The following is a 22,521-nucleotide window of genomic DNA, read 5'->3' on the forward strand; positions in this document are numbered from 1 at the left end:
AAGTGCTTTGAGTGGTCCATATGATTGGAAAAAGCGCTTTATAAGTTTAGTCCATTTACCATTTAAGTATTGTTGCCAGACAAGATTTGCAAAATAATTAAAAAAAAATTCCAGTTTGCATTTTGCATATATCCCATGCTATGGTTAAATTCAGAGCATTCAGAATTTCACAACAGGTTTTTATTTTTAAGAAAGAAAAACCCAAACCCCTAAAAACTACACTAAATACTTATTTTGATGATTGTTTTTAATAATTATGGTAATTTAGGTCTGGATGACCTGTCCCACTCAAGGAGTGGTTTGACAAGAGGTTATTTGCCACAAAGTTAAATGTGTGGGAGGACAAAGCAGCAAATTTATTTCCTCAAAGCTACACATCTTCCTACATCAAGTGCAGTAAGCCATGCTGTGAATTACTGTAATCTGTCTGCAGCATAAGGGTGCAAAAGTTCAGACAGGTAGGCTAATGACATACTACCAAGGCTATTCAAACACCTGGGGGTTGTACATTTAAGTACCTGAGACCTTTGAGTTCTGTGCTGTTGATGGCTTCTCCATCTTTCAACCACTGGATTGTCGGAGTCGGAATTCCCTGAGCTTCACAGACCAGCTCAATGCTCTCATTCACAAGGACTCCCATCTCCCTGGGCATTTCTGATCCAGAGATACTGGGTGGGACTAAGAAGAAATTATTAGGTTAAGTGCAAAACAGCTGACAGATATTAAATATTTGCTGTGATAACAAAACTATTTAATTTATTCTTTTAAGCTATTCTCCTAAGGGATTCAAATCAGCCTAAGGTTCATAGTAATGATGTTTATGTACCTTGCATAGTGAGGTGGTAACTCTTGTGTGCTTTGCCCTCAACATTAGAGGCCACACATGTAAAGGTCCCACTGTCAGAAAGCTGCAGCCGTGCTATCTGTAGTTTGCTGCCTCCTGAGAAGATGTTCATCTCCAGAGACTCAGAGTTCTCTAAAGGAAATATAAAGTTTCCATAAGTCTAATTATGCACATAATTAGACTGATTGTTTTAGGTCTGTTAGGATTACAACAGTTATCTATATTTACTAACTTTCAGTCAAAAAGTTTACATGTTTAGTGTTACTGATTATTAACCTGTATGACTTAAGTCGTACATTGTCTGGATATAATCACAGTACCTATAGTGTGTCCATTTTTCAGCCACGTGAGACTGGGTGGAGGGATTCCAGTAGCATCACAAGTGAAAGCAACTGGGTTGCTGATGGTTTCCACAACATTCTCCTCTGCTGGGCCGTCGATACTGGGAGGAACTGAAGAGTTAGAACTATTTGTTATTGTGCCGCGAATGAAAAAGCACTTTCAAACACCTGCTTTAGCTGTTTTTGAAATCTATACTCTACCATGAATATTTAAGTTGAAGTTCTTGTTCACTTGGCCAGCAACATTTGAGGCCATGCAGACATACTGGCCTGTATCAGACACCTGCAGAAAATAAACTTTGCATATTTTTGCAAATACAAATGATCCCTGCACATATAAGAGGCATTAGACAGTGTCTTGCAAAAGTATTAATGCCCTTTGAACTTTCAGATTTAAGAATGTCTATTCATAAACATTATCCATTCAATCTGAATTAACTTGAGCTACCTTGCACAGAAATTTAAGTCTCTATATGTGCAAACCATACCCACAAAGGACTTAAACCTCTAATTATGCAAAAGGTAATTCTACAAAGTATGAACCCCATGTTTATTTGTGAGACATTTTAAGGTCCATGTATCCTTTTCCTAGCTATGTGCTACTTTGTGTTGGTTTATCACATAAGACCCAATGAAATACAACAAAGCTTAAGCTTTGTAGCAAAATGTGGGACATTTCAAGGGGTGCGCATACTTCTGCAAGAGACTGTTTTTAAGTAGTAGGTATTTACTATGATTCCATAATTAATAGAAAATAGAAGCCAACATTGTTTGTGTTACCTCAGAGCGTTTGATCTGAAGCATTTGTCCCCCTGGCAGAATATGTATGTTTGTTGTTTCTGTCACCACTCTGCCATTCCTGTACCAGGTGATAATGGGAGGAGGGACTGCGTTGGACTCACACTCCAAAGTTACAGATTTCCCAACAAGAACATTAACCTCCACAGGCACGTCTCCACTGTTGCCCCGGATACTTGGAGGTACTGGTGAGGCAAGGAAAATTAAAAATTGTTCAGTATGAAATAAACCCAAAAACCGAGAAGAATCTGTAGAAAAGAAATGATGGGCTTACCATAAACAGTGAGATAGATGTGTTTGTGAGCCTGTCCTGCTGCATTTATGGCCACACAGCTGTACTTTCCACCATCAGACACTTTAGCTTTAAGGATCTGTAAAGTACGACCACCTGAAGAGACAAAAGGACACAGACATGTTCAGAACCTTATGTCATATTCTGTTGCAAGAACATAAATGCTGTACTTCTCTTTTATTCGTGACTGATAATAATTTCAGTACCTGGCATGATGAGGGCATTACTTTTAGGCTGTATGGACCCCCTGTCATTTAGCCAGCTCAGGGTGGGAGGAGGGAAGCCGCTAGCTTCACAGGTGAGGGACACAAAGTTGTTCACCACCACCGTCACATTCTCTGGACTCACACCAACAATTGTGGGAGGCACTGCAAAAAAAAAAAAAAAAAAAAGAAACATGCAGTAATCCAAGTCATTGTAAAAGCATAAAAATTTCAGTCAAGTCATAGTCTTCATATTAAAATTACATCCAATTCACAAAGCTAAAAGGCAAATCAGAACAGCCTCTAATAGCTTACCATGAACGTTCAGGTTAAAGTGTTTCTCTGCACTTCCAGCTACATTTTCAGCCACACACACATACTGTCCTGTTTCAGAAACTTGAGCATTTGACACCTGAGGGAGACAAAAACTGCTTAAACATCAAGATTAATGCAACAGTATCAGCTTAACAATGTTAAACAAAAAACTATTGTGCTTAAACAAAACTATAAAAACATGAAAAAGATGGTGACTCTCAGGTCTGAAATCATTTTTAATGCAGTGTGTTTTTGGAAAAAAAAATTGTGACATTGCAGAATAAATTTCTGGAATACTCAAATTGTCAAGCCGGGATTAAAATTTTTATTGCATGATGAAATCGTAGCTGAACAAGCGACTGTAGGGTGTTTGCTTATATATTTATGCATTTCCTGGTCGTTACCTTTAATGCTCGTCCATTAGACAGAATACTGCGTGGTCCGCCTGAATTCATCACCTGACCATCTTTAAACCAGGTGATCTTGGGGGTTGGGGTTCCATCCACGTGACAGTCCAGTTGGCCAGTTTTGTTGACCAGGACAATGACTTCTTCAGGCACATCATTGTCTGATCCTCTTATGCTTGGAGGTACTAATGCAGTAAAGACACAAAAAAGCTTGAAATTGTAGAAAGATTGTGCACAAATCCTTATACAACCTTTGCAAAAAGGTGTTCTAAAAGCTTAAGATAATTGGTTGTAATGGAGACTCTGTTCTTCTTTGGTTGATATCTCCAACAGCGAGCTTTGGGAGTTTTTAGTGATGCTGATTGGCTGCACAACCATAAGTAAAGTGGAAAACTTTAGAAGTTAGCTTCTAAAGCTAACTTCTATGGCATATCTGGCGTATTTGGTGCTTGAACTATTAAAATAGGTAGTTATAAGAGTTTTTAAAGGGGATCTGACTTACGCAGTTATAAGACTTGTCACCAAATTAATTATATGACACAAAAGTCTTTAGAAAACTATGCAAAATCCATGAAAATTAGTCACTTCTGGATCTGTACCAAAAATAAACCCTCACCCAGCACTCTGACGTTATACTGGATGGAGTCTTCTCCTGCTTCATTGATGGCCACACAGGTGTACCTGCCAGAATCTTCAAGCTGCGCCCTGGGAATCTGTAACACCCTCCCACCTGAGAACCAGACAGCATGGGCTGTTACATGTAAGCTTTGCTTTCTTGTTTCCTTATTTTATTATTGCTAACTTGACTCACCGGGTAGGATCAAAACTTTATCATTAGAGGTAAGGAGCTTCCCGTCTTTGTACCAGGTGAGGGTTGGAGGGGGTACAGCATTTGTCTCACAGTACAGAGAGATTGGATTGTTAAGTATGACATCACGAGGATCCCCTCCAAAACCCGGGATTGATGAAGTATCCCTGACTCCACCAGGCCTATTGAAATGTGGAGGTACTGCAATAAATGAAAAAGAAGAAAGAAAATAAATTCAAACCCCAGTTTGTTCATTTCTTTGATGACACAGATTTTATCCCTGGAGGAGTAAATTTCCATAAAATTAACCCGAGCACCAGTCCAACCAGTTCACCTTGTATATTTACATCAAAGTCCTTCTCGTCCTCTCCTGCTAGATTAGTGGCGACGCAGGTGTAGCGGCCGGTGTCTGACACTTGGGCATGTTTGATCTGAACAATGCGACCGTTGCCTATGATGGACACATGGTCATCTGCCATCAGGGCCTAAAGAAATGATAAAATTGTTTGACTGAATTTTGCTTTGAGAGAAAAAAAAGTCTTTCAGATGCAAATGGTAGTATTGTGGATTCCTACCTGTCCATCTTTATACCACTGCAGTGCTGGAGAAGGAAAGGCCTGAGCGACACATTCCAGGGTCAATGTGCTGTTAATTTTGATCTTTACCTCTTTAGCGGCAAGTCCTTCTCCGGGGATATCATTCTTATTAATCTGAGGAGGAACTTCAGTGAAAAAAGAACATATTGATCAACATATTGATCATATTTATGTTATTACAATGTTGTTATGCAGGGAACTCACCATAAACTTTGACCTCATAGTGCTTCAGAGTCTCTCCCGCCTCATTTGTGGCTACACAAGTGTACCTGCCAGCATCCTCCTTCTTGGCATTAAGAATCTGCAGCGTCCGTCCGCCTGTTAAAGAGAGGTTAAACAAAAATCACATCAATCAAAAGTCAAGTTGCATTCTGCTTTTCACACTTGTAACCTCAAACCTGGGAGAACTCGAACTCTGCGAGTCGATTCAAATGGATTGCCGTCTTTGAGCCAGGTGATCAGAGCAGGAGGGTAGGACTGGACTTCACAGACCAGGGAGGTGGGGCTGCTCAGGGTCACTGTAACCTCCTCCGCAGAAATGTCAGGACCCGAACCAGCAATGGTGGGAGAAACTGTGGCAAAAAAGCAGGGCCAAATTCGCAGACAATCAGGTTAGGAAGAGATTAAAAAGGAGTACATTTGTTGGCACCGCTGGTAAAGATGTGTGAAAAGTTTTAAATTAATCTCCTAATGCAAAAGATTCAATTTTGAAAACATTTATTCAGAGACCAAAACAGTTTTTAAGACAATCACCTGTGGAATAATTACTGGTATTCAAGAAGTTATGAATGATTAAACCACTAACTAATGTTATCATAACATTTATAGTATTAAAAGGTTACTATTACATATTATTGACTTTTTTAACTTTAAATCATGTTATAAACTTATTCCCTCATCAAAAACATTGCTGGATAACAACTAAAGTTAACACAGTGACTCAAATGTGCTATGAAACTATGTGACTGAAAAATACATAATATTGCCCCATTAATAAAGGGGCAATAATAATAATGGGGCAATATAAGGCATATTTGTTAAAAAAACAAAAATAAATCACAAATCACACTGTTTATTTGGAATATAAACTGAATGTGAATCAGATTTAATAAAAAAGAGTCCAGGTTAAGTTTTTGAGGATCATGTCTGGTCAAGTTTCAGATTATTTACTCCAAATTCAGGTAGAAATAAACTTTTTGTCATAAAACGGAGGATAACTAGGGAACCTATTATCCAAGATCCAGGAAGTTTTTAAACTTTGTGAGAAACTGTTTACAACTGAGTGAAGCATCATATTTATATTCCCCAAAGAAACAGAAAGTTGGGGAATTGTAATAACAGCAACACTAGAAATACAGATCAGCATAGAAAAAGTTTAACATAAATCATTTTTACATGTTTTGACCAGAGGTGCCAACCGACGTGTCTGCTTCTATATGCATGTGTTCATCAAAATGTACTTAGGTCAGCAGGATAAATGTTTCAGACATGAATTAAGATAAAGTGCCTTCATACCCAGAACATTGAGGTTGAAATGCCGTCTGCGTTCTCCTGCGCTGTTTGATGCCACACAACTGTATCTTCCAGTGTCTGCAACATGGGCTTCAAAGATCTGGAGGAAACGGCCGTATGACGCGATCTGCTGTCGTCTGTCAGGCACCAACAGCTGCCCGTCCTTCAGCCATTTAATCTCTGGTGGAGGGTTACCTGGCAATAAATTTAAACAATTGCACAGTTGTGAAGTTAAGAATCTTTTTTTTAAAATGTGGCTTACGCTACAAAGAATGTGTAATTTACCTGATGCTTCACAGGTTAGAGTGACATTTTGGGATTCTTTTACTTTAGTATCCACGACCGTTCCCTCCTTCACAATACTTGGAGGAACTGCCAATGAAACATCCAACGTTTTCATAATTTTGCTTGAAATTAAACTAAATAATTATTATAATGCAAATAGGTTATGGTTGTAATGCGACTTTCATCTGAAAAGCCTCAAGAAATTCACTTTCTTCACCTAGAATGTCAAGGTCAAAGTTCTTCCTCTCTTCTCCAGCGCTGTTGGCGACAACGCAAGTGTACCTCCCAGCATCCTCCACTGCGGTGTGCAACAGACGGAGACTACGCCCCCCTACAGGTTAAACAGATCGTATTAAAATCTGACTCTTTGCCACCATAAACAGACACCATGCAGGAATACCTGCACATAAAATTGATTCTGGCTGAAGTGCATTCTTGTGCTCTGGAGATAATAACCAGTTAACACTGAGAATTTGGCCTCAGATGTTAAAACATTTAAATTCCAATTTAATGAGATTCAAGCCTGACACAAGGTCATGAGAAACTGCTGCAAAAAATAAGCAAATTATCTAGCAAGTTACTGAAATAACTTGCTCCCTCACAAATTAAGATTTATATTTTTAACTTGCTTGCATTATGTTATATAATTCTAACTTTGTTTAGTGAGAAACTGCCAAAACCTGTTTCCAAGTCATCAATCTATCTGAAATGATCTACAGAAACCAATTTCCAAATTATTACAATTATGCTTTTAGTCCTCCGAATCGTATGCTGTATGGTGTAGAGTAAGAACACTTTTGACATTTCTCCAAAAATATTGGAGAAATGTTTGTTAACTGTACCAGTGTGAATCTCCAATGTCTTTTGCTTTAAGGAACTGGACCAAACAAAACAGACAGACAAAAGGAATGGTCTGATCAACAGGACTTTTAATGACAAAAAGGATGGAGAAATTAGGAATGGCTGAAGAAATACAAACAACTGTAGAGCTACTTTGATATTAAGATGAGAGAAAGCCATGCACAGTAAAACTCAAACTCACCGGAGACGATGCGCACCAAGTTAGTTGCCTTGACTGGCCTTCCATCCTTCAGCCAGGAGATGGAAGGCAGAGGGATACCAGAAGCCTCACAGTTCAGAGAAGCTGGGTTCTTCACCACAACACTGACGTTTTCTGGAAACTGCACCTGACCGGTTATAACAGGTGGGACTGAACATGATGAGAAAATGGTGGAAAATGATCAACAAGGTAATTATTTAATCAAACTGAAAACTGAACATGTCAATGTAAAAATCAAAACAAACAAAAAAATTATCCCAGAATCGTACCATGCACACTGACGTCATGCTTAATGTCTGCCTGTCCTGCCACATTAACAGCAATGCAGGTGTAGCGTCCCGTGTCTGACACCTTGGCGTCTTTAATCTGTAACACTCTGCCCTCGTTTAGGACCTGTGCACCATGCTGGTCCTCTATGGGCCGCCCGTCCTTAAGCCAAGTGACTGTGGGCTGTGGGACGCCCTCTGCAGCGCAAAGTAACGTCGCACCGCCTCCTTTTGTCACTGTCACATCGTTAGAGTCGTCTTCACTACGTCCGATTGAAGGACGAACTGCAACAGGACAAGACAGTTGACAATGTGAGAGAAACTGCTGATTTCACATTACTTTGAAATGCATATGCCACACTTTTTTCTGAATTAAATGATGCAACATTTCATGCAAAAGAAGCAAGTACTGAGACACAACAACCAAAAACAATAAATAAATATTACGTTTGAAAGAACATTATCATCAAAATGGAAAATATCGGGCTCATTTTAATTAATCCTGTGATTAATTATTGTGACAGGCTTATTATGGAGTATTCTTATTCTTTGTGAATCTGAATTTTGGGATTTCAGTTGATGACAATGTGCAACAAAACACATATGAGCAACTTATAGAACAGATCAATGCAGGATTTGACGTTGCTGGAGTATGCACCATAAACTTGGAGGCTGTACTCCTTTGAGGTGGTGCCAGCAGCACTGGAGGCTGTGCAGCTGTAAGAGCCTGTGTCTGTTTTCTCAGCACTGGAGATCTGCAGCTGGCGCCCTCCAGACAAAACCTTCAGCCGCTGGTCTGGCTTTAGGGCATAACCTAAAATATGCAGAAAGCAAAGATCAGTTAAAGCGCTAAAATGTACCTAAACATACCACGGCCTCATACACTGGTTTGTTGACTTGTGCTAGCTGGCATAGATAGACTTACCATCCTTCATCCATGTAAGGCTGGGAGGTGGTATCCCACTGGACTCACACAACAGAGTGATAAAACTTCCTTCGATCACAGTCATAGGAGATGCCTCCTCAGAGCCACGGATACTGGGAGCAACTGCAATGACGACAAGACACCTTAAGGAGGCACTCAAATCAAATTAAACTGGTAACTGCAAACACCTGGACTATGATCAGTTTACACATAGCATTTCATAATTTAAAGACATTAAATCAGATTTGTTCATAACAATTAGCCATTTTTAGCATTTTTCCTGTTAGAAGAATTACAGATAAGCACAAAGTTAAACTTACCCCAAACAATCAAGTTATAGTTTTTCTCAGTTTTTCCAGCAACATTGGTGGCTTCACAAGTGTACCTTCCTGAGTCCTGCAGCTGAGCATTATCAACCTAAAAATTACATTCAGAGACATATCAGGGAGTTTGGAAAAATCAAAGATTAAACTTCCAGGATTTATGTGATAGATCAAGACAAAGTACAGTAAGTAGAAAAAAATATGCATTGTTTTCAAAATTTCAATCAAAACATCCCCTCAAAAGCTTGGTGTGGATTTGTGTCTATAGTCTGTGAACCACATTTTCCCACAATGACAAGTTAAGTTCTTCTGAACACCATTCATCATGTTCATTCCACATCACACTTTTGTTAAACGTTGTGTTGGTCTATCACATAACATCCCAACAAAATACATAAAAGTCTTTTGTTCTGTACAAGATGTACTCGTACAGAATCTCTAACAGACTCTACCTTGAGTAAACTACCATCTGCAGAGACAATTAGACCAGGTTTCCTGAAAATAGGGCGGCCATCTTTTCGCCATAAGAGAGTTGGTGGAGGCACTGCGTCGCTGTGGCAGTGCAGCTCTACTGGACCACCGAGCATCACTGTTGCATTCACTTCCTCACCCTTGATGTTTGGTGGAACTGGGTAAAACATGAGTAAATATCACTGAAAAATGTTTCCATGCCAGGCGAAATGTTCTCTCTGTATTTGATTGCTCTAATACGTTGATCATTTTTTATCCTTCCTGGAGTGCAAAACAATGTGAATCAAGTTCAAGATTTGTTTGCAGAACTAAAGACAATTCTGAAACCTAATATCCATTGAACTGGCTTGACTACTAAAAAACAAAACACAGTGACTCAGGAAATAAAAAGTATTGCAGAGAATACCTCAAATATGAATGCACAAATATGTGAGTCTAATGCTACCCAGTTTTTGGAAAATATTAAACGCCGGATGGGGAACATAAGGTAAGTCTTCATCTTATAAAAAGCGTCTAACACAAGACTTAATTATCTCTCCATCAGGATTAAAGAAAAGAATGCTCCTCTCTTTGTAAATCTGGCTCTGTCTGGTAAATAACTTGGGATAAATATCCTTTGCAGGATGTTTTGTTTCTACGCAGAAAGCAGGTCACTGAGAAACAACACAACAGTCTTTTCTCCTCAGGACACAGGAAGTCACTCAAAAGATGGTACCAATTAACGCAACAAATCTGCCTCTGTTTCTGAGGACAAATCCTTATTGATATTCAGCAGAACAGTAAAGCTGATGCAAAAACACACATTACGAGTGGTGAATTATTGGTACCCTTGGTAAAGATGTGTTCAAAATACTGGTTATCATTGAGACTTTGGGTGTTTTTCGATCTCCTCTGAATCCTGCTAACTATGCGTGGTGGTAAGATAAAACCCCTCATGAAGTTTAAACTCTTATAACTTTGACTGTAGACATGTACAGGTTTAAGAGGGAAGCTATTTTCTTATAGTCATTTGAGGATCACTAAAGTTTTGATTTACTAATCGGTCCTTGTATCCTGTTGAAGTTGGAGAAATGGAAACGGGTGATATGTCACATACAAACACTAGGAAACAAAGTCAAGGATTTCTCAACACTTAAACATTTTTAAACTACAATCAGAGCAATAAATAATCAGTTTAAAATAACGGTTTAAAATAATGGCAGCATCTTAGGGTGCCTAAGTTTCCATGATAACCAGGTGTTGAAACACACCTTTACCAGGGGTGCCAATGATTTGCCTCTGGTGATGTGTGTTCTCGAGTTAGCATGAGTCAGAATATTTTGTCTGAAACAAAGGCAGATTTGTTTTGTTAACTGGTGCCATCTTTTGAGTTACTTCCTGAGGAGAAAAGCCTGTTGTCTTGTTTCTGCAGTGATGTACAAATGTGTTTGCTCCATTCCTCATTTCTGATATTTTTGCATGTTTGTCAAACTTGTATGTTTCATAACTTCAAACCGCTGCAACACAAGTAAACACAAAATACAGCTTTCTTTAGAAAAATGAGCAGGTAATGCTTTCTCACCATACACCCTCAGATCGTACTCCTTTTGTTGCTCCCCTCCTGCATTAACTGCCACACAGGTGTATCTACCAGTATCACTGACCTGGGCACTGCTCAGAGACAGGACTCTGCCTGCAGATGGCAACTGAGAAAAAACAGAGCCAGAGTTGAGATCAGGAATTTAAGCTCAGTTAACAGAAACCCAGAGAAGGAAGCTTCTGCTAACGTGACTGTATTCATAACATCGACGTTGTGAATACAACACCAAAAAGGTACAACAAATCTCACTACTCATAGATGAAAACTAGCCAGCTAAGCTTTTGATTTGTACCTGTATGCCATGTGATACACTTGCCACAGGGCTTCCATCTTTTAACCATGTCAGACTGGGAACAGGAACCCCAGAGGCCTCACACGCAAGTTTTACAGCTTCATTCACCACAGCTGTAACCGTTCCACCTCTACTGGAGATTTCTGGAGGGACTGTAAGGAAAAAGATTGCAAGAATGGTTGGATATGACCGTTGATAAAGTGAGAGGATTATAACGCCAGCGAAGCACCAACCAAACACTTGCAGACTGTAGACTTTCTCTGCTGCTCCTGCTAGGTTAACAGCCACACATTTGTATATTCCAGCATCAGATAGCTGGGCTTGTTCAATCTCCAGCACCTGGCCGCGCTTCCGGATCGGGACGGCAGCTGCACCAGTAAGAGGTCGGCCATCTTTGTACCATGTTACAGCTGATGCATAAAAATAAAGCAGAGAGCAGTCATGAATTATATAAAAAAAGAGAAAATAGAAAAATAAATTGCAACGATACGCATACAACTCATTTAGTCACGTAAGTGTAGCTCAACATACTATCTTACTGAACTTTAATAAAGTGATGAGAGTTATCAAGTCATTCAATCTAGAAGACATGCAAGGATAGAGTCATGGTAAAACATATGTAAAATTTTGCAGAATCATTTTAACCTGTGCAGGTTTTCACTTCTGAACTCATTTTTATTGCAGTGGTAAAGTCAAACTGAAAATAAAATCAAACTTCATAAATAATTATTAATGGCAAAATCCAGCTGCCACACTTATCATTAAAATTAATACAGCTGAAGAAGTTTTTCACTTAATCAGGATTTCTGCCACTTTAATTAAATCCTTAATTTTTAATAAGGTAATAAATATTAACAAAATGAATTAAATTATTAATTTAATTTATTCAATTTATAAATAAAGCTTGAGGCAGAGCCTCTTTTCTTTTAGTTACACTTCAAAATACAAATTTTCTGCCTGCATAAAATGGGTACATCTGCCACATTGACAGCCAGAGAAATACTTATAAAAGTTTAAAACAACTGGAAGTGAGAGAAGCAAACCTAGAACATGGATCAAAGAAGTGCACTGCATCGCTCACTGAAATATATATATTTTTTGCTTGTTATAATTTCTGTCAAATCATTGAAAGCATTTGAAATGCCTTGTTGCTGAAAATGTGCTACACAGTCAAAATTGCCCTGTTTTTACAAAAACAAAGAGAGCTGCTGAGAGTGATCACAGCAGGTAGGTGGAGAACGTCTGCAACAGTCTCACCAGGTAATGGACTTCCTGTAGCTTTGCACTCCAGCTCAGTGGGGAAGCCTGAGAGAACAGTCTGGTTGACGACGTCTGCAGAAAGGAGGATGCTGGGAGGCTCTGAGAGAGAGATATAAAACATTTTATGCAAGAACGATGGCAGCTCTGTGTAGTTAAAATAAAGATGATGAAAAAAAGATGTTCAGCAGATCCCAGGAAATAAACGACAGAAGAGGGCGGTGTGTCTGTAAATTACCATGGACACTCAGTCGAACATGCTGTTGGGCTTCTCCAGCTGCATTTGTGGCCAGACAGGTGTATCTCCCAGAATCCTCCAGTCTGGCTTCTGTGATATTTAGTGTTCTTCCTGCTGAGTGCAGCTGTGACAGTTAAACAGGCAAAGGGTCAAGAGAGTTAAGCATGGTCGTTACCCTTTATGTAGGAGCACAGGCATGAAATGTTTATTCTTTTTGCACACTCATGATTCTTACTCAAGAACAGAACACAGTTGGCACAAATGCAAATATTTCCTCAGAGTTTTAATAACTTAAAGCATATCTTCAGTGGAAACTGTAGGAAAATTTTACCCTGTGTTACCCTTCAGATTGAGCAAATCACAAAGGAAAAAGTCATGTCACTTTGGTTTTGGATTATGACACTTAAATACAGGGATTTTCTGACATTCCTCATAGATTCAGCATTGCTTTTCAAGACGGTTATACAAAGGAATATCAGAATATGATCAAAATGGCTGAGTCACTTCAAAATGTGAACTAAAATTTTAAAAAATCCTTTAAACATCAATATGTCAGTGGTTTGAATAATTTCAGGCTTGACTAGATGCAAACTGACAACAGATATATTTTTTTTAAACTAATTAAAAGTCAGACACCAACCTTGAGGTGGTCTTTTGTTGTGTCCACAGGTCGGCCATCTTTAAGCCAGGTGAGACTGGGTGGAGGAGTGCCACTGGAGATGCACTCCAAACTGATCGGTTTGTGAAGAATCACTGAGCGATCAGCAGGCCCCGTCGTACGGATAGATGGTGGGACTGCAGAATTGAACAGAATAGATTATTTTATTTTTTTTAAATTACAGTTTGTTTTTTTTTATTTCACAACAATATGTGGAGCAAACAAGCAGATATTTACCCAAAGAAGAAGCTTTCCAGCAGCTTACATTTTAATATAATAACATTTTTATTAATAATAATAAAAACAAGTTATTTTTGCATAATCACTGAGATTTTGTTTTTACTCGAAGTATCTTTTCTTTATTCTGTACCTTGGACTGTCACATTGAAGTTCCTCTCGTGGTCTCCAGCCTCATTAATGGCCAGACAGCGAAAATTAGCTGTGTCAAAGATCTGAGCGCGAGAAATGATGAGCCGTCGACCGCTTGCTGCAATCCGCAATCCGTCTCCAGATCTGATTCGTTTCCCATCTTTGTACCACCTGGAAAAAAATAGTTGGCATGTTGCCTGGCTATGCCTGCTTGTTTATTTTTAACAGTGTATTGGACTGAAGCCTTACGTGATAGCAGGTGCAGGCGTCCCAGTGGCTTGACACTCCAGCTCCAAAGGAGTGTTGATTATTACTGAGCTGTCTGTCACTGCGTCAGCTCCATCAATGAAAGGAGGAACTAGGGCAAACACAGAAAAACAGTCAAATCTCAAAATAACATTTCAATAAGTAGGGCAAGTCAGACAGAGAAAACCCCAGTGAAGAAGCAGCTGTCTGTTTCCCATGACATGAACACATTGTTCAAACAGAACAAAAAGCAACGCCACTGGCATTTGCTACACATGGGTTGTCGTGGCCGAGTGGTTAAGGCGATGGACTAGAAATCCATTGGGGTCTCCCCGCGCAGGTTCAAATCCTGCCGACAACGGCAGAATGTTTTTGTTCCAGCTGTCACCACAACGTGGTGCGGCTGTTTCAGGTTTCTCATACAGGAAGACTCCTAACAACCAAAGCTGAATTCAGACAATTCTAGTTGTTTCCTCACTAGATATCCACTGACATGAAATTCTCACAAAGGCTTAAAAAATGTTAGACAGACTGATCAATCCAAAACTAAGAAGGAACAGGTGACATAAAGGTAGAACGGCCTGTTTCCTATAGACAATCATCATTTTCAGTAATCTCAAACAATATTTTTCCTGTGATAATTTAAGCATCTTAAAATCCTAAACTTATATATTTTAAGTACATGAGTAATTCTTTTGGATACTTGCTATTTGTAAAAAGTGTATGCATTAATACCATTCATTTTAGTAGTAAAACTATAATTTTGACTAAATTTAATGATGTTACTGCATTCTAAAGATTACAATTTGAGATAGCAGTAGGGATGTTTTTTGAATAAATGTTAAAACAACTTAGGAAGATTTGCTTTTCAGACTGCTAGTTTAAAGACATGAAGTGATTACTTTCTGCACAACCATCATGTTTAGCTGATACTGATTTTCAATTTAGATGTCTATTGCTCTACATAGGACTAAAGCAGAACTTTCTAAATATTTTTAGCCGAAAAAAGAAAAAAAAAACATCTGTAAAGACAACTCACTTAAGCCCTCCTCCCTGTTTAAGTGTTTGTGTTAATGTTGTAATTATAATTTCTAACTTTATCTTTATTTACAGTAATAAAGATAAAGTTCTAAAATACGTACAAGTAGAATAGATTAGGCGTGATGATTGTAATAAAATGAATAATATATATAGATATTTAGTACAGTATGTGGTTATGCCAAAATAACACCATTCTTCGTGTCTCTTTACCCAATACTTTGACATCATATTTGACCTCCTTCTCTCCAGCGATGCTTGTAGCCACACAGATGTAGCGTCCAGAGTCTGAGATGGAGGCTGAGAGGATTTCTAATTTCCTCCCCTGCTCTAGAAGACGAACTCCGTCTCCATGATGCACAGGGACTCCATCTTTCAGCCAGGTGAGGGAGGGCGGTGGGTGACCTGCTGCCTCACACTCCAGGGTCAGATGTTTACTGAGGACCACTTTTCTCTCCGTGGGCCCATCTTCCCCTCCAGTAATGGTGGGAGGCACTGTGGGGAATACATGAAATAGAAGAGGACAAGATGCTACAGTTTTCTTGCTTAACAAATATCACATTTATATTAACAGTGAATGCTTCCACAAGTAAAAATCATGCAAATCAGGGTGGGGCATGACGTCAAACTAATTATTTAAATTATTTTTACTATTTTATTTCGTAGTAAACACTCTAAAATTCACTCCTATTTTGTACCAAGCAATATTAATTTTCATGAATTCATTAATAAAAAACACAGCCTCTTATTAAATATACAATACCAGGTTGCACCACTAAAACAAGTAATTTTTAATGTTTCACATATTTATGTTTTTGTTTCCATGTAAGTGTTTATTATGCACAAATTTTCTTCATTTAAACAGACAGGATAAAGATATAATCAAGATCTATTTAAATGAAAATTAAAACTAAAAAAAAAGACAACTCTTACTGTAGACGTCCAGCTCAAAGCTCTTCTCTGCACTTCCGGCCACATTGTTAACCCTGCAGGTGTACTGATCAGCGTCAGACGCCTGAACTCGCGGGATCTTCAGTCGGACACCTCTCTCTAGATACTGAGCCTGTCGGCTGGACACGATGGCTTCTCCTCTGCGGTACCAGGTGATGGTGGGATGCGGTACTCCACGTACTTCACACCCCAGTGTTACCATTGTGTGCAGCAGTGCTGTCACATTCGTTGTTAAGTTGCCTCCTATGATGGCAGGAGGCACTGTGACAACAGGATAAAAAAATTAATCAATCACAGTAGAATAATTTGGCTGTATCACTACAGACGGAAACACACACCATAAACACTAAGGTTGAAGTCTTTGGACTGTTTTCCAGCTGTGTTTATGACGCTACACTGGTAGCGACCCTGGTCTCCAAGTCGAGCATGTTTTATCCTCAACACCTGACCCCTGTTGATGACTTCCAGATTGGGATCACCAAGAAACACCGACCTAGAGAGAAACAGAAACAAGAAGACAGAGATAAAGTTTAATTTTAATGTAGTTACCCTCCCAGTCAGAGGTTTACATAGGCACGAGCCTCATGTTAATTTTGGGCATCTATATATACATTTTAAATGTTCTTTTTCAACAACCGTATGATGATACAACATAAAACATGAAAGATTTTTTTTAAATCAGGAGTTTGGTGCACATATCTGACTCTACTGTGGATTTTAGAGAAGTCTAAGCTTTCCGCAGGGGCTGAGGCCAGGCCCGTTCCAGATGTTTAAAGTTAGCCGCCGACTTTCTCTATTTCTAAACCCAGCTTTGATGTGTGTTTGCAATTATTTTCCTAATTGTGCTAAAGTTTTAAATATATAGCTGTTGATTTGGTGAAGCTTAAGAGTTTTGGTCCTCTCGCCTTCCTGCATTATTCCCATCACTTCATGCAATGCGCCACCATTGCCACTAAATGAGACCATCATTCCAATGCAACCACGTTGCTGTGATGTTTGCAGAATTAAGAGAAAATATTTTGGTGCCGACGGTTCTGATATGATACATAAAGTGGTATAGAAATAAGGAAGGTGGGCTCCACAAGCTTTGATATGGAGAAAGCAGAGTGACATAATTCTTCTGGAATGTTCTCATCATCAGCCCTCGGATATTCAGCCAAAACTATGCAGGAAGGCTTTTCAATAGCTGTAAAAAGAATGCATTTTTTCCTCCACTTTCTGAAGGACATTACACCAAACAATAGTGGGATTGTAAGTATATGTGAGGTTGTGTGTATTTTGACTTTGTGGGTTAGAGAAAATGCAGTTGTGCACCCAACTGTTTGCTTTTTAAAATGCGTCATATCACCATTTCACCCAGAAAACTGAAACAACAAATCATTCAAAGCCCCAAAATAAATATAAAGTTCATGCTTATAATAAGTGCATGTTAACCTCTGATTAGATAAGTATATTGTATATGTAAAAATCAGAATGCACTTACTTTCTGTCTTTGTACCACTGGATTGTGGGAAAAGGTGAACCGTGCACTATGCATTCAAGCGTGAGCTCTTGTTTGAGAATTGCTGAAACATCCATAGGAGAGCCAGATCCTACAATTGTTGGTGCGACTGAGAGAAAGAATCAACTTTATTAGATGAATTTTACAGAAACTTTACTACAAATGCATAAAATTAAGTCTCACCATTTTACCCTCGAGCTCACACAGGGTCTCCGTTTGCAATCGATTCTTTAACATGTCTTCATTTCATCTTATGGTATGTTTTATAGAAGTTTAAACTCTGCAAAGTACTTCATATATGGCTGATATTGAAAATAAATGTTTAAATACTAAATGATTCCTCTTGAATATACTTTGACTCATAAAAAAAGTTGCAAAAAAACAGCATTAACAGTAAACTAGCTGTACATTCAATTGGCAATGTATTAATTAATGTCAGGCTACGGCAGACCCCATGTAGCAATAGTAGTAGAATAGATTCAGACACAGACACATGAAAGCTATCTAGATGTACAAACATGCGTCATGAGGACTTCTCCTTGACTTTACTTACCAAGTACATCTAAAACAAACTCTTTTTCTCTGCTGCCTGCAATGTTAATGGCTTTACAGCTGTAGCTGCCTGCATCAGCCGTTTCTGCCTTCAGCAGTTTCAGAGATTTTCCCATGTCAAGAATCTGGATGCTGTTACCGCCAACAACCTGTAAATTAGCATTAATACATTAAATCAAATGCAACACAGTGACAGAGAGCTCAGGAAATGCTGTCTGGCAGTTACTGGAGCGCATTCTGTTAATAGCAAGCAGATTTGAAAAGCAGCATTAATGTGCGAAAGTGGAAAACACTGTGGAAAGCAGATTGACTTGATTTACATTCCAAATAAATCAGAGCTCAAAGAAAAAGCTTGGATTTTCCTCTCACTGCCTGGCAGAAAACAAATACAGCAGCAGCCAAAACATCAGGAAGTAGCCAGTCTTGCAATAGTTTACCATGACGATAGTTTTTGAAGCCGGTAATCACAATAAACAGGCATACACCTGATAGGTACATGTTTAAAATCTGTTTTCTTGGATGTGATTTGAGCATGTACTGCCTTAATGACTGCATTTAAGATCAAATGAGAAAACAAAGCTATTATTGTAACCTATCATCAGCTATGCACAATGTGATTTAATCCTTTCTGAAAGGTAGTTTTACTGTGCTTTGCAATATCATTCAAACTCATTAATGTTTACACATCTTTTTCACATTCCAACCACAAACATCAGCAGTTAGGATTTTATGTGAGATCACCAAAAAGTGTCAAACAATTCAATGTTTTTCCAATTACGAAACTGAAAGAAAATAATTCACAGATTTCAAACTTTTTGCAAGAAAAAAATCGGAAACGCGTTGCTTGAATTTATGCGTGAGTGCAGAAAACGTTAGTGAGTCAACAACCCTTCTCTGCAATCTGGCCTCTGTAGAATAGTGGCAGGTAGAAAAGAGAAATAAAATAAAAAATGGTGTAAGCAGTGCACACTTACAGGAGTGCCATCCTTAAACCAGGTGATGATAGGTTTTGGACTTCCCGTGACATCACACACCAAACTGACTGGCTCATTTAGGACTACTGATACATTGCCTGGTGCGTCCCCATCACGAAAATCTGGTGGTACTGTAGATGTGCGATATATTTTTAATATGCTATAAATATTCATAGGAATACATTGCTGTTCAGGATGGTCTGCTACTGTCTGAACTCAATGTCTCTTAACTCAATGAACAGCTAAATCACCATTGACTCTGAGCTGGTACTTTTTCTCGGTGGATCCTGCATCGTTAGCTGCAGTACAGACGTACTCTCCATCATCCAGAGGTGAGAGAGCGGCTAAAATCAGCAGAGTACCATCATCCAGGATGGACACACCGGGCTCATTGCCCGTCAGTTCAACCCCATTACGCAACCAACGGATCACTGGCTTCGGAAGACCTGAAACAGAAGCAAAGAATCATTCATTCATTAAAACAAAAAAAAACAAAACAGCTATTTATTCTCTGCAGCAGTTGCTTTTAGACCAATAATACATGTTGGAAATATCAGTAATTGTTTTAGCAATACATAAATGTGAGAGGGAATGGTGCAGCACCTTTTGCAAGGCAGGGGAAAGCGATGCGCTGGTTCAAAACTCTCTCCTGCAGAGGACTGTTGAAAGGAGGGTCTGGCACCTCAACAACAGGGGGGACTGACAGGAATAAAATAAGCATTTTATTAAGACGCAGACATTTAACATCAAATTTATTTATTTATTTAATTATTGTTGTTTAGCTTATTATTGTATTCTATTTTACTTTTTCTATTTAAAAAACAATATTTAAAAAAAATCAATTAAAATAATCAGTATAATTCACTTAGGTGAAAATATAGTTTTTGGTAAATGTTTTCCTTTCATTTGCTAAGTAACTGTTGGCCACTCCTGTAATATTTTTGCTCTGTTTCATCACAGGTAGCCACCATTCTACACCAGTCAAACTGCTTGAAAACACAAACAATCAGCCAATCACATGCCAGCACCTCAAAGCATTCTGGCATCCATATATGTAAAGATGATTACGTTTAAGTTCACATCAAGCATCAAAACAGGAACCAAAAGGGATTTTTTTTTAAATTCACATGGTTGTTGGTGCCAAAGAAACTGGTCAGAGTATTTCACAAACTGCAGATACATGTAGTTCCAAAAACAAAATGTGGTCCAGGCAAGCAAGGTGTACCAAGTAAAGTGAAATAATATAGAGAACCCCACCTTGGACTTGAACCTTAACCTGAGCCTGGTCCTGGCCTGCAGTGCTGGTGGCTGTGCATGTGTAGATTCCTTCATCATCAAGCTTTACATCCCTCAGTGTTAGAGTGCCACCATGTGACACAGGGAAGTTTCTATTGTCTTTGGTCCAGCTGACCGTCGGCTCTGGGAATCCTACCACCACACAAGACAGCTCTACTTGATGACCAACCTGAACCTTTATCAATCTTGGACCTGGCTGGATTTTAGGAGGAACTGTAGGCGAGAGAACAGAGGAAAAGATTTACAAAACCTCTGGCTGCCTTATTTCAAACTACATTTGATTTATTGATCAGAAACATCAGTCATTGCAGTGCTAAAATTACTGTGGGTATTGACTGGGCCACTTTGATGGACATAAAGTGGATAGTTGATACTGCAAGTTGTTCAGAAGCTCAGTTTAAACCATTTTACAGCCCATTAAGTAAAGACAGGACATTCATATATTTAGCTGTCTCCCATTTTATTAAATGTTCTTTCAAACATCCAGACTCTCTTGACGTTTTTTTAAAGTGGTAAACATCAGTGTTGTAGTTGAAAGTTTTTCTCTGGACATTGATTGTTCTTATTTTCAGCTTTGTCTCTTCATTCAGCAATCAAAGCAACCAAGCTATTTTTTTTCAGCATTTTGGTTAACTCTGAAAACCTTTAGAGCACTTACCTTCGCCTGCATTAATGTTTGAGGATAAACTCTAAAGTGCTAATTTACTTTGTTGTTTTGTAAACTTTCAGTTGACTAAAGGCCAACATCTCTATTGAAGGTTTGGTCATCTATGTAGTTACTGACACATGAACATCAGCATGGTTGAAGTTAGCACTTTAGCATTAGCTTCTGCTAAATTCCTTGCTGGTACAATCCTTCAGCATTAACGGAGACAATGTTTGTGATTAGAGCTTTTTAGTTAGCTGTGCATACCGCTGCTTGTTTCCCTCTTTCTTTGTGGCTAATAAGGCAACTTATGCCTCCACTTCTGTTCAAACTAACTGCTAACACAACAAACTGCATAAAATGACATGTGACAATTGTGTTCATTTTCTGACTATAAATCAGATTGAACATTTTGATCAGTTAGGATTATTTCTGATAATTATATAAGAAATACATAAAAACAGTTAAGTCCAAAAATGTTTTTAAAAAAGCTGATTAAATTCATCTTAAAAAGACACTTGGTGTAATTTAAGACATTTACACATATTGTATGTAAAAGTTCTTAGAAAATACATTTTCATTCTGTCTCTATAAATAAATGTGAAATACTCTACTCTCTTTTCATCTTACCTAAAACACTCAGATCGATGGACAACGTCACATTACCAGCAATATTTGAGGCAACACAAACATAAAGTCCACTGTCTGAAACTCTAGTCTCAAGGATCTTCATGGATCCAGATGGAAGCTGACGATGCCTGGGAGGATGAAGAACACAGTGCCTTACTGTACACACACACAAGAAACAGCAGCAATAAATTAATCAGTAAAATTAAATCCTTTTCCAAATATTATGCGTCCAAGCTGCCAAAAATGTGAAAAGCGAAGTTAAATAGAACACTAATTGTTTCCACTCAATGACTTAAGCAGCTATGACTCCAAACAGATACCACAGTAATTCATAATAGTCGACCATTATCCATAATTACAGTTACCTTGGCAAATCACAGACTAAATGTAGGATAGCTTTGTCGTCTTAGACAGCCTCAAAGAATGACAGGGACAAAGTACTGTAATTTGGATAGCATGGAGTAAATTTGAACCACTCATTCATACGAAAATAACATAATCTGACAATATTTATGAGGTCTTTCTTTGTTGCATGTAATTGTGGAAATATTTACAGTCAGATGCAGGGATGTTTGTTTTGGATCATATTCCCTTTTAATAACATTGAGAAGTGAGGAACAGTAGTTGCAGATGTTTTTCTCGTTTTGTCTGACACAGGGTTTTGCAATTTCAAACTTCAAGGCTTCTTTTGTCATATTTCTGCTTCACAAAGCAACATATGTTTTCAGTGTGACAGGTCTGGATAGCAGACTGGAGTCTGTTTAGCCCCTGGACTCTTTTACTACACAGACATGCTGTCATAATGCTGACAGAATCTGGTTTGGCACCGTCTTTCTGAAATAAGCAAG

The 22,521-nt window shown here is 38.6% G+C and overlaps 1 protein-coding gene and 1 non-coding gene across 2 annotated transcripts in view; one reads left to right on the forward strand and one right to left on the reverse strand.

Annotated features, from left to right (window-relative positions):
- The window catches only part of hmcn1 (hemicentin 1), an 80,992-nt gene that overhangs the window by 21,842 nt on the left and 36,629 nt on the right, over positions 1 to 22,521 (reverse strand). Inside the window, exons 23-64 of the mRNA XM_014980318.2 lie at positions 21,674 to 21,801; positions 20,359 to 20,610; positions 19,705 to 19,800; positions 19,353 to 19,547; positions 19,102 to 19,232; positions 18,129 to 18,276; positions 17,558 to 17,684; positions 16,413 to 16,567; positions 16,057 to 16,335; positions 15,337 to 15,618; positions 14,089 to 14,197; positions 13,841 to 14,010; positions 13,453 to 13,607; positions 12,813 to 12,936; positions 12,575 to 12,676; positions 11,551 to 11,727; positions 11,318 to 11,469; positions 11,008 to 11,131; positions 9,428 to 9,603; positions 8,973 to 9,069; positions 8,653 to 8,775; positions 8,386 to 8,541; positions 7,731 to 8,012; positions 7,444 to 7,611; positions 6,619 to 6,732; positions 6,402 to 6,488; positions 6,120 to 6,311; positions 5,003 to 5,176; positions 4,809 to 4,922; positions 4,584 to 4,729; positions 4,343 to 4,493; positions 4,012 to 4,209; positions 3,817 to 3,930; positions 3,198 to 3,385; positions 2,794 to 2,890; positions 2,482 to 2,643; positions 2,258 to 2,371; positions 1,966 to 2,168; positions 1,387 to 1,468; positions 1,165 to 1,296; positions 827 to 976; positions 519 to 678 (exon numbers count right to left, since the gene is read on the reverse strand). Of these exons, the coding sequence (XP_014835804.2) occupies positions 519 to 678; positions 827 to 976; positions 1,165 to 1,296; positions 1,387 to 1,468; positions 1,966 to 2,168; positions 2,258 to 2,371; positions 2,482 to 2,643; positions 2,794 to 2,890; positions 3,198 to 3,385; positions 3,817 to 3,930; positions 4,012 to 4,209; positions 4,343 to 4,493; positions 4,584 to 4,729; positions 4,809 to 4,922; positions 5,003 to 5,176; positions 6,120 to 6,311; positions 6,402 to 6,488; positions 6,619 to 6,732; positions 7,444 to 7,611; positions 7,731 to 8,012; positions 8,386 to 8,541; positions 8,653 to 8,775; positions 8,973 to 9,069; positions 9,428 to 9,603; positions 11,008 to 11,131; positions 11,318 to 11,469; positions 11,551 to 11,727; positions 12,575 to 12,676; positions 12,813 to 12,936; positions 13,453 to 13,607; positions 13,841 to 14,010; positions 14,089 to 14,197; positions 15,337 to 15,618; positions 16,057 to 16,335; positions 16,413 to 16,567; positions 17,558 to 17,684; positions 18,129 to 18,276; positions 19,102 to 19,232; positions 19,353 to 19,547; positions 19,705 to 19,800; positions 20,359 to 20,610; positions 21,674 to 21,801 (6,486 nt within the window). The remainder of the gene's footprint in view (positions 1 to 518; positions 679 to 826; positions 977 to 1,164; positions 1,297 to 1,386; positions 1,469 to 1,965; positions 2,169 to 2,257; positions 2,372 to 2,481; positions 2,644 to 2,793; positions 2,891 to 3,197; positions 3,386 to 3,816; positions 3,931 to 4,011; positions 4,210 to 4,342; positions 4,494 to 4,583; positions 4,730 to 4,808; positions 4,923 to 5,002; positions 5,177 to 6,119; positions 6,312 to 6,401; positions 6,489 to 6,618; positions 6,733 to 7,443; positions 7,612 to 7,730; positions 8,013 to 8,385; positions 8,542 to 8,652; positions 8,776 to 8,972; positions 9,070 to 9,427; positions 9,604 to 11,007; positions 11,132 to 11,317; positions 11,470 to 11,550; positions 11,728 to 12,574; positions 12,677 to 12,812; positions 12,937 to 13,452; positions 13,608 to 13,840; positions 14,011 to 14,088; positions 14,198 to 15,336; positions 15,619 to 16,056; positions 16,336 to 16,412; positions 16,568 to 17,557; positions 17,685 to 18,128; positions 18,277 to 19,101; positions 19,233 to 19,352; positions 19,548 to 19,704; positions 19,801 to 20,358; positions 20,611 to 21,673; positions 21,802 to 22,521) is intronic.
- trnas-aga (transfer RNA serine (anticodon AGA)) lies at positions 14,365 to 14,446 on the forward strand. The gene has a single exon. It is a non-coding gene; the product is annotated as a tRNA-Ser (tRNA).

The sequence above is a fragment of the Poecilia mexicana genome, unplaced genomic scaffold (genome assembly GCF_051168715.1).
Source record: "Poecilia mexicana isolate PSO_F unplaced genomic scaffold, ASM5116871v1 scaffold_8, whole genome shotgun sequence".
NCBI classification, from domain to species: domain Eukaryota; kingdom Metazoa; phylum Chordata; class Actinopteri; order Cyprinodontiformes; family Poeciliidae; genus Poecilia; species Poecilia mexicana.